The 12271-nt window shown below is 36.3% G+C and overlaps 1 protein-coding gene across 1 annotated transcript in view; it reads right to left on the bottom strand.

Annotated features, from left to right (window-relative positions):
* Window positions 1-12271, bottom strand: part of ITFG1 (integrin alpha FG-GAP repeat containing 1) — a 354402-nt gene that overhangs the window by 242560 nt on the left and 99571 nt on the right. The window contains exon 8 of the mRNA XM_047834578.1: window positions 4539-4620. Within this exon, the coding sequence (XP_047690534.1) occupies window positions 4539-4620 (82 nt within the window). The remainder of the gene's footprint in view (window positions 1-4538; window positions 4621-12271) is intronic.

The following is a 12271-nucleotide window of genomic DNA, read 5'->3' as shown; positions in this document are numbered from 1 at the left end:
AATTATCAGGGAATACTATGACATATTATATGCCAACAAACTGGACAACCTGGAAGAAATGGACAAAATCCCAAGCACCCACACACATTCAAAACTCAAACAGGAAGAAATAGAAAGCTTGAACAGAACCATAATCAGCAAAGAAAATGAATCAGTTATTAAAACTCTCCAAACAAATAGGAGTCTAGGACCAGATGGTTTCCCAGGGGAATTCTTCTAGACATTTAAAGCAGAGATAATACCTACTCTTCTCAAGCTGTTCCTAAAAATAGAAAGGGAAGGGAAACTTCCAGACTCATTCTATAAAGCCAGTATTACTTTGATTCCTAAACCAGACAGACACCCAGCAAAAAAAAAAAAAAAAAAAAAAAAAAAAAAAAAAAAAAAAAAAAAAAAAAAAGAAGTACAGGCCAATATCCCTGCTGAATATGGATGCAAAAATTCTCAGTAAGATACTAGCAAATCAAATTCAACAGCATATAAAAATAATTATTCACCATGAGTAAATGAGATCAAGTGGGATTCATGCCTGGGCTGCAGGGCTGGTTCAATATTTGCAAATCAATCAATGTGATACATCACATTAATAAAAGAAAAGAAAAGAACCATATGATCCTGTCAATCGATGCAGAAAAAGCATCTGATAATATTCAGCATCCCTTCTTAATAAAAACGCTTGAGAAAGTCAGGATAGAAGGAACATACTTAAACATCATCAAAGCCATTCATTAAAAACCCACAGCTAATATCATCCTCAATAGGGGAAAATTGAGAGCTTTCCCCCTGAGATCAGGAACACAACAGGGATGTCCACTCTCACCGCTGTTGTTTAACATAGTGTTGGAAGTGCTAGCATCAGCAATCAAACAACAAAATGAAATCAAAGGCATCAAAACTGGCAAAGATGAAGTCAAGCTTTCACTTTTTGCAGATGACATATTATACATGGAAAACCTGATAGACTCCACCAAAGGTCTGCTAGAACTGACACATGAATTCAGCAAAGTCGCAGGATACAAAATCAATGTACAGTAATCAGTTGCATTCTTATACACTAATAATGAGCAAAAGAAAGACAAATAAAGAAACTGATCCCATTGACAATTGCACCAAGAAGCATAAAATACCTAGGAATAAATCTAACCAAAGATGTAAAAGATCTGTATGCTGAAAGCTATAGAAAGCTTATGAAGGAAATCGAAGAAGATACAAAGAAATGGAATAACATTCCATGCTCATGGATTGGAAGAGTAAATATCGTTAAAATGTCAATACTACCCATAGCTATCTACACATTCAATGCAATTCCAATCAAAATTGCACCAGCATTCTTCTCGAAGCTAGAACAAGCAATCCTAAAATTCATATGGAACCACAGAAGACCTTGAATAGCCAAAGTAATATTGAAGAAGAAGATCAAAGCGGGAGCCATCACAATTCCAGACTTTAGCCTCTACTACAAAGCTGTCATCATCAAGACAGTATGGTATTGGCACAAAAACAGACACATAGACCAATGGAATAGAATAGAAACCCCAGAACTAGACCCACAAACGTATGGCTAACTCATCTTTGACAAAGCAGGAAAGAACATCCAATGGAAAAAAGACAGTCTCTTTAACAAATGGTGCTGGGAGAACTGGACAGCAAAATGCAGAAGGATGAAACTAGACCACTTTCTTACACCATTCACAAAAACAAACTCAAAATGGATAAAGGACCTGAATGTGAGACAGGAAACCATCAAAACCCTAAAGGAGAAAGCAGGAAAAAACCTCTATGACCTAAGCCACAGCAATTTCTTACTTGACACATCCCCAAAGGCAAGGGAATTAAAAGCAAAAATGAACTATTGGGATCTCATGAGATAAAAGGCTTCTACGCAGCAAAGGAAACAATCAACAAAACTAAAAGGCAACCAACAGAATGGGAAAAGATATTTGCAAATGACATATCAGATAAAGGGTTAGTATCCAAAATCTATAAAGAGCTCACCAATTCCACACCTGAAAAACAAATAATCCAGTGAAGAAATGGGCAGAAAACATGAATAGACACTTCTCTAAAGAAGACATCCAGATGGCCAACAGGCACATGAAAACATGCTCAACGTCGCTCCTCATCAGGGAAATGCAAATCAAAAGCACACTCAGATATCACCTCATGCCATGCAAAGTGGTCAAATGAACAAATCAGGAGACTATAGATGCTGGCAAGGATGTGGAGAAACGGGAACCCTCTTGCACTGTTGGTGGGAATACAAACTGGTGCAGCCGCTTTGGAAAATAGTGTGGAGGTTCCTCAAAAAATTAAAAATAGATCTACCCTATGACCCAGGAATGGCACTGCTAGGAATTTACCCAAGGGATACAGGAGTACTGATGCATAGGGGCACTTGTACCCCAATGTTTAGAGCAGAACTTTCAACAATAGCCAAATTATGGAAAGAGCCTAAATGTCCATCAACTGATGAATGGATAAAGAAATTGTGGTTTATATACACAATGGAATACTACGTGGCAATGAGAAAGAATGAAATATGGCCTTTTTTAGTAACGTGGATAGAACTGGAGAGTGTTACGCTAAGTGAAATAAGTCATACAGAGAAAGACAGATACCATATGTTTTCACTCTTATGTGGATCCTAAGAAACTTAACAGAAGACCATGGGGGAGGGGAAGAAAAAAAAACAGGTTAGACAGGGAGAGAGGCAAAGCATAAGAGGCTGTTAAAAACTGAGAACAAACTGCGAGTTGATGGGGGTGGGAGGGAGGGGTAGGTGGGTGATGGGTATTGAGGAGGGCACCAGTTGGGATGAGCACTGGGTGTTGTAGGGAAACCAATTTGAAAATAAATTTCATATTAAAAGAAAATGAATAAAAGTGTTTACTGATATGCTACCTAAAGTCATTAAAAATAGTGGGGAAATATAGTTATGTTTCTTAATGGGCTATATCCTATATTCTGCACATTTGAACAATACCTGCATGTAAAAGTCTATGGTTAGTCAAATTTAAATAAATTTTAAGAAAAGCTACCAATAATGTTGTTAAAGTCAAGGCACTTATATAAAACACACGATCATAACACAAATAGAAGTTCTTAACTAGAGTTAAGGGAGGTATGTGTACCCTTGAAAATTATATAATGTTTTTTTCTAGAGGAAGACTTGCAAAAGGATTTGTTGTCAATCCAACTTATCAAGTCAGTCAGCAAATTTAAAAAAACTTTCATGTATAACTTCACTATTTGCTTATTAAAGACTATATGTAAATCAGGAACCAGAAATGAGCTCAAAATCAAACATGCAACATAACCAAACTAAAATACAGTACAACATAGAGATGTTGATATTTCTATCAAATAACACTATTTTTTAAAGTTTATTTATTTATTTTTGAGAGAGTGTGCACGCACACATGCACACATACAAAGGGGCAGAGAGAGAAGGAGGGAGAGAATCCCAAGCAGGCTCTGCACTGTTGCAGAACCTGACATGAAGCTTAATCTCACGAACCACGAGATCATGACCTGACCGGAAATGAAGAGACCAGCGCTTAACTGACTGAGCCAGCCAGGTACCCCACAAATAACACTATTAAACATGTTATAGCTGCCTTGGGATTCATTTCTATGACACTGAACAAAGAGCTGATTGAGCCAACTGAGCAAAGAGCAGTAATGACAACAAAAAAACAGGTAAGTCCGATGAAAAGATGTTATACAGTAATTTATTGTCATATTACTATGTGCCCAATAGTGTACTTTATTCACATTGTGTTCCTCACTATAGTCTTGGGAGGTAGATACAATTGTCATTGAAATTTGACAAATGAGGGAGCTGAGGCCTCTGGACATGGTGACATGTCATCTGGATTCTGAGGAAGAAGCTGAGGTATTTATTGGCAGAATGAAGGAAAAGTAGGAGAGTGGGCTTTAAACTCCTAGGTAGTGGTCATCTAGACTACTTTACTATCTAATACAAAATCCTTTTTAATAATAACTGACAAATGATGAAAGAGGCATACATGCTTTGGAAGTTCCTAACCAAAGTGAACTTGATTTACAGTGTAGAATCTTAAGGAAAACAGAGATTCCTGTGTCCTCATCTGGCAAATTCACAACAGATGTTACTCTTCTTTGAAATTATGATGTAAATAGAAATGGTTTTTAGTATTCAAGTTTCAAGAGGTCAGGTTAACTCCCAATTTTTTTTGTTCCATCATTTAGAAATGTATGAAGACTTCACGATAATCACTAGTTGGTATCCTTTAGAAAAGCCTCAACAGACTTCCTTGTTTTGCATATTACTCCTGCAAACAGGAGTGCCTTAAGTTCAAATTATACTTTAAACATAAATGTCATAAATGGCCCCTTCTTGTGTTAAGGAATTGACCACATGCCATGTATAATACTGGAAAAGACACCTTTTAAATCTTTAATAGTTCTGAAGACAATACAATTATATTCAGGTATGGGAAATTAATATGACTAGGTTAGAGAGAGGGGTAGAATTTGAAAGATGAAAAGAATCTTACCAAAGTCTGCAAATGCTGACTGTCCAATCACCACCATATTTTGAGGTTTTTCAAATACAGTATTGACAGAGAAATTTCCATCCTGTTAATGGCAGAAAAGTTTGGATTAGCCTATTATAATCCATTCATCTGTCAAGTGTGAAACAAAGCATTTTAACTGAGGCAGGGAAATAAATAATTTAAGGCTTTTGTTGTACTACAAAAAAAAAAACTATTCACTTTCCTGTTCTACTTTTACCATAAAAAAAAAAAGAAAGAAAAAGCAACTGCTGTGAGTTGATAAAAATTGCCTGGAGTGCTTTCCTTGCCTTCTGGTGTTATATTCTTTATTAAATCTTCATTATAATTTCAGACATAATGAGTGTCTTCGCCTTTCAAGTACTGTGGAAATAGGAGTGTACTTGGTATATTCTTTATATTTGGAAATATAAAGAAGTATAAAAAATAGATCCTACCTTCAGGGAGCTTCCAGTTCAATTGGGAGATAAGATATGTCAAGAAAACAGAACTTTTGAAGGTAACACATAAGTGGTAGAAGTAAGTAGCAAAGACACTGTTTTATAGATTTCAAAGGAAGAAGACTTCTATTGGGTACAATTAAGAAAAAATATCAAGATTCAAATGAGATGAGGGGTGACTGGGTGGCTCAGTTGGTTGAGCATCTGACTTTTGATTTTGGCTCAGGTCATGATCCCAGGGTTGTGAGACAGAGCCCTACATCAGGCTCTGCACTGAGCATGGAACCTTCTTCTTATGATTCATTCTTTCTCTTTCTCTGTCTCTCTCCCTATCTCTCCCCCAACCCATGACCCTCTCCCTGGCTTGTGTGCGATCTCTTTCTCTCTCTCTCTCAAAAAAAAAAAAAAAAAAAAAAAAATTCAAATGAGATGATAATTCCATGGATCCTTAAAGGGCCATTCATTAGCAACTCAACTCAAGTTTGTGTATCATTGTGAAAAGGGAACAAAGGATGACAACAACTGGTAGGTGCTAAGGAGAGGAGGCTAAGCTAAACAAGAAAGAAAACCCATTAGAGATCCTTTGTTTCAGTTACTCTTTCCAAATGGAGAATTGCCTTTCCTTTCTATAATTTTATTTATTCATTCATTCATTTATACAGCACAAGCAGGGGAGAGAGACAGAGAGAGAGACACAGAGAGAGAGAGAGGGAGAGAGACAGAGAGAGAGGGAGAGGGAGAGAGAGAGAGAGAGAGAGAGAGAGAGAGAGAGAGAATCTTAAGCAGGCTCTACGTTAACTGCAGAGCCCAACATGGACCCCGAATCCATGACCGTGGGATTTGACCTGAGCCAAAATCAAGAGTTGGGCACCCAGGTGCCCTCCTTTTCTACAATTTTAGATTACAACACCAGAAAAATCAACCAAAAAACTGAATTTGGAGCACTTAGTTCTATACAGAGCATTCTTTTTATCATTGACATTTCTACTCACTATTTGACATACTGACTTTGATTACTATATACTTTGTATAGATAACTATATGTTGAAAATATTATAAAAATTAAAAAATTTTCTAAGGATACTGCAGATTTGCAAATTAATTTTATAAGGAGTCACTTCTGCTATTTTAGAGAAAGGCACTGCTGCATTGAAAACATGAAGACCAAATGCTCGAGGAACATGAGTAAGTGGGTAAGATTTGCTTGTGACAAATCAAGTATTTTCCAATCATTTTAACAGTGTTATCTGCATGCAGAAACATGTTTCCCCTACGATTACTAAAGTATCTGATATACTTTTTGAATGATGCTTCTATAGAAATCTTATTTACATAGTGTCTTAAACTTATCATTCCCCTCCAGTCTTATGGAGTACGTGAAGTTACATTAGAGATATATCAAAGGTGCCAAACCTCTGACTGAAGTTCCCACTGCCTTTGCACTTTAGAAACATCATAGCATATGTTCACTCTGTAGAGTGGACATAATGGTTCTAGAATAAATGGAAAATCTCTTTTAAACTACATCAGCTTCACGTTAACATAAAGAGGAAAGTCAACTCATTATACTGATTCAAGTGAACAAATTACTCCAGTGAAGTTCTGTTAAACTTAATAAGTATATGTAGAAGTGTTTCTGGATATAACCTTATGGTGCATTTCCATCAAGAAACACTGAGTACTTCCCAGGTGATGGTCTCCCATGTCTAAGATGCCATATTAACCCCGAACCTCAGTAGAACAAAAGCAATAGTTCCTTTCAGTCACTGGGGAAAAAGAACATATTCTTGCTACAGTGAGAGCATGCACATTATATGTGCAAAAAGAATACATTATATATATGACATAATTAGGGGAAGATAATACTTTATCAAATGTAACTTCCCTTTATTATCATTACTTATTCTTTGCTCTAATTGGTAATAGAAAAGTATATAACTCAATCTCAATTCAGATTAGTATCATTTACATATTTAATATTTGATAAAAATGATTCTATAAACTTTATCAACATGTTATTACTCTTATTAGATAACACATTTTAAAGTGAAGTATGACCATATTTATTTTCACTTTTAACTTTATTTTTTTTTTAAATTTAAATCCAAATTAGTTAGCAGATAGTGCAACAGTGATTTCAGGAGTAGATTCCTTAATGCCCCTTACCCATTTAGCCCAACCCCCCTCCCACAACCCCTCCAGTAACCCTCTGCTTGTTCTCCATATTTAAGAGTCTCTTATGTTTTGTCCCCCTCCCTGTTTTTATATTATTTTTGTTTCCCTTCCCTTGTGTTCATCTGTTTTGTCTCTTAAAGTCCTCATATGAGTGAAGTTATATATTTGCCTTTCTCTGACTAATTTTGCTTAGCATAATACCCTTCAGTTCCATTCACGTAGTTGCAAATAGCAAGACTTCATTCTTTTTGATTCCAAGTAATACTCCATTGTATATATATATATACCACATCTTCTTTATCCACTCACCCATTGATGGACATTTGGGCTCTTCCCTTACTTTGGCTATGGTTGATAGTGCTGCTATAAACATGGGGGTGCATGTGTCCCTTCGAAACAGCACATCTGTATCCCTTGAATAAACACCTAGTAGTGCAATTGCTGGGTCGTAGGGTAGTTCTATTTTTAATCTTTTGAGGAACCTCCATACTGTTTTCCAGAGTGGCTGCACCAGCTTGCATTCCCACCAACAATGCAAAAGACATCCTCTTTCTCCACATCCTTGACAACATCTGTTGTTGCCTGAGTTGTTAATGTTAGCCATTCTAACAGGTGTGAGGTGGTAGCTCATTGTGGTTTTGATTTGTATTTCCCTGATGATGAGGGATGTGCAGCATTTTTTCATGTGTCGGTTGGCTATCTGGATGTCTTCTTTGGAGAAGTGTCTATTCATGTCTTTTGCCCATTTCTTCACTGGATTACTTGTTTTTTGGGTGTTGAGTTTGATAAGTTCTTTATAGATTTTGAATACTAACCCTTTATCTGATATGTCGTTTGCAAGTATCTTCTCCCATTCCATCGGTTGCCTTTTAGTTTTACTGATTGTTTCCTTTGTTGTGCAGAAGCTTTTTATTTTGATGAGGTCCCAAAAGTTCATTTTTGCTTTTGTCTCCCTTGCCTCCAGAGACATGTTGAGTAAGAAGTTGCTGCGGCCAAGATCAAAGAGGTTTTTGCCTGCTTTCTCCTCGAGGATTTTGATGGCTTCCTGTCTTACATTTAGATCTTTCATTCATTTTGAGTTTATTTTTGTGTATGGTGTAAGAAAGTGGTCCATGTTCATTCTTCCGCATGTTGCTGTCCAGTTTTCCCAGCAGCACTTGCTGAAGAGACTGTCTTTATTCCATTGGATATTCTTTCCTGCTTTGTCCATACTTATTTTCAAACATGAAATTGCTTTGTACCTATCTAACGTAGGAAATACTAGCATATAATCAAGACTCTTTCATACCTAGAGAGCAGAACAGACTAGTGGAAAGGGCACTAGATGTAGAGTTAGATGACAGGGGTTCTAGTTCCGCTTTCATTGGTAAGTTGTATCACTTTGGAACAGCCACTTACTGTTGTGGGTCTCAGCTTTAAGCCCTTAGAAGGGGATAAACATATGGTTTACTTGAGGGTTCTATATGGTATCAATGCAATGACAGATTAGAAAGTATTCTACAAAATGTAAAGTTATTAGGCACTTATATAGTATTTTTATAATGGCAGTCCTATGCTTAGGAGCTGAGAGTACCTTTTTCATGGACTGCTATTTGACATGAATGCACTATACTTGGTCTCATTCTTTACCATGCTGTTCTCACTGGTCTTCACTGTTGAAGCCATTAGGGGTTCTGTTGCAGCTATGTCTTTTGCCTTTCCTTTTGTCTGTACAACGAATGACTTACAGGTAGAAATTTGATAAAAAGATTTCCTAGTTGAACTTCTGGCTCCACTGTTTGCTAGCTTTCAGGTCCAAATAAGTTAGCTCTACTCTAAAAGCATCTGTTTACTTATCTTGAAAATGTATTTTTACAAAGTTTTGTGAAGATTAGTGAGATAGTCCATATAAAGTGCTTAGTAGAATATATGCAGACAGTATGGACTTAGTAAACATTAACTATTATCACTAGTAGGAACAATAATAATACCACTATTCCTGCTACAAACACTACCATCTGCCATTGAAGCAGCTAACCCACTGCCAGTGACAGAGGACACTACCTGCCAGTTTCTGCTTAAATTCCAACCACAGGTGCAATGTTATAACAAGTATCTTTTTTTATAGATGGCTACCCATGCATTGGCCTATATGTTTTAATATTTAATGTTAAAATTGTTATATTTACAATGTTTGAGAAAATGACCAAGAAGTAATATGTGATGACTATTTTGTGTTTACATCTTTATTCATATAAAGTAATGATTCTCAACGGGGGGTGATTTTGTTCTCCAAGGACACTGGGCAATTTCTGGAGATCTTTTTGATTGTCAAAATCGGAGGTAGCTACTAGCATCTAAGTGAGTAGAAGTCAGAGATACTGATAAACAACCTACAATGCATAAGACGGAACTCTATGATAAAGAATTATCTGGCCCCAAATGATAATAGTGTCAAGACTATAAGTTTCTAACATAAAGGGTGGTAGGTATTGCCCAAGGGTCTGGCTTTGCCATTTTTGTCCTTAGTCTTTTCCTTTGTGACACTTACCTAGTCTGTTCCTTGAACTCTAGTCCTATATTTCTTTTTTTTTTTAAATAAAAAAATTTTTTTAAACTTAGTTCCAAGTTAGGTAGCATACGGTGCAACAATGATTTCAGGAGTAGATTCCTTAATGCCCCTTACGCATTTAGCCCATGCCCCCTCCCACAATCCCTCCAGTAACCCGCTGTTTGTTCTCCATATTTAAGAGTCTCTGATGTTTTGTTTCCCTCCCTGTTTTTATATTATTTTTGTTTCCCTTCCCTTATGTTCATCTGTTTTGTCTCTTAAAGCCCTCATGAGTGAAGTCATATATTTGTCTTTCTCTGTCTACTCCTACATTACTAATTGCCTTCTTGATATGTCTCTTATCTGAAATAATTTTTTTTTCCTACCTCAAATTAGATATTTCATTTGTCTTTTCTCTGGTCACTAGTACAAAACACAAATTACCCTTGCACTGATAAATATTTTTCATATTTATCCCTTCTAGGCCATTCCCAATACTTTATTCCTTTAATCATTCACCTCTTTCCCAGGTTATAGTAAATTCCACCTAAGTTATCTCCCTGCTTCCAGATCTTCCATGCAAACTTATCTGATATGCAGTAGTAAGATAATGGCAACAATGAGAACTCTGTTCATCTCACCTTCAGTCCTAAAAGGTTTAGAAGCTTCTCAATCAATGTTTAAAAGATTAAATTACTTAGTTTAGAAGTTAAAGCTTCTGCTGATCTTGTCTAAACCAATTCTTCTTATCTTACCTTCCAGTATCTTTTCATGCTCTGGGCCAAACCAGCCATGTTCAACTCTCTGAATATGTCCTGGGTTCCTGTGTACTTCCTTCCCCATTTCTTTCTCTCACTTCCAACCACTAACATCCTGCTCATTTGTACTGGCCATTTCAAATACCACATCTTTATGGAGTCTTCCCTGATGATCCTTGGTAGACCAAACAGAAGCAACTGCTCTGTCTCTGAGCTACTTGTAGCATGAGGTTTATATACCTCATTATACCAGCCAGAGCTGCCCATACTTAGCCTTCTTGGCCTATAAGCTCCATTCATTTCTGTGCCTCCCAGAGCACCTGCATGGGACTGTGTACACAATTCACATTCTAATGAGATTTGCTAAAGCTCTAGCTCTACTACCTAATATGGCTTTATAGATATTTGGAGGGGTTTTTTTGGTCAACTAGTGTATCCTACAAATTGTTTGTCCAATCTCTAACTGAAAATAATCCTCCATTTAACAAAATCTATACTTTATTTAAACTAATTAATACTAAGTCTACATTTCCCTTAACTGTACCAGTGACTTATTGTCAATATGGGTATATTACTGATCCAGCTGTTTTACTGCAAGAACAGCCCTTAGTCTCTACTGCCCATCACTTACTTTATTAACTTTCTTTAAAAGAAAACAATAGAAGAGACCAAATAAATATCTGGTCTCTTCTTGAAGGTTTTCCCCTACTACATTGCTTTACTAGGTTTAATTCCAAAGGCTGCCATGATTTGCAAGACCAGGAAACTTCCCTAATATACCCGACTTCTCTAATATATAACAGAGAGTCAGACAAAATGAAGAAACATAGGAATATTTCTTAAATGAAAGATATAAAGCCACAGCAAAAGATCTAAATGAAATGGAGATAAACAATATGCCTCATAAAGAATTCAAAGTAATGGTCATAAAGACACTCACTGGACTTGAGAAAAGAGTGTAGAACCTTAGTGAGACATTCAAAAAGAGATTGAAAATATAAAAAAGAACCAATTAGAGAACAAGAAGATAATAACTGAAATTAAAAAAGCACTAGAGGGAATTAATAGAAGATCAGAGGAGAGAGAAGAACAAATTAGTGACCCGGAAGACAGAGTAATGGAAAGCAACCAAGCTGAACAGCAGAGAGAAAGAAGAAGAATAAAAAATGAGAATAGACTTATGGAAGTCAGTGACATCATCAAGTGTAATAATATTTGCATTATAGGCATCCCAAATGGAGAAGAGACAAAGGGGCAGAAAATTTATTTGAAAAAATAATAGCTGAAAACATCCCTTGGTGAAAAACATTTGGTGAAGAAAACAGACATCCAGATTCGGGAGGCACAGAAAGCCCCCAACAAAATCAACCCAAGCAGGTTCATACTGATACACATAATAATTAAAATGGCATAAAGTACTGATAAAGAGAGAATTTTAAAAACAGTAAGAGAAAACAGTTACATTCAAGGGAAACCACATAAGGCTTACAAGCTTATTTGCCAGCAGAAAGTTTGCAGGTCAAAAGGGAGTGGAATGATATATTCAAAGTACTGAAAGGAAAAACCTGCAACCAAGAATATTCTACCCAACAAAGTTAACATTCAGAAGAGAAAGAGAGATAAAATGTTTCCTAGACACACAAAAGTTAAAGGAGTTCATCAACACTGAGCCTTCTGAGAAATGTTAAAGGCAATCTATGAATGGAGAGAGAAGGCCATAATAATTAGGAGTAAGAAAATTATGAAAGGAAAAAATTTCACAGGTAAATACAAACATAAGGAAAGCAGATTAATCATTTATAACACCAGTAC

Source organism: Prionailurus viverrinus, chromosome E2 (genome assembly GCF_022837055.1).
Source record: "Prionailurus viverrinus isolate Anna chromosome E2, UM_Priviv_1.0, whole genome shotgun sequence".
Taxonomy (NCBI): Eukaryota; Metazoa; Chordata; class Mammalia; order Carnivora; family Felidae; genus Prionailurus; species Prionailurus viverrinus.
This window is presented reverse-complemented; position numbering and strand designations above follow the sequence as displayed.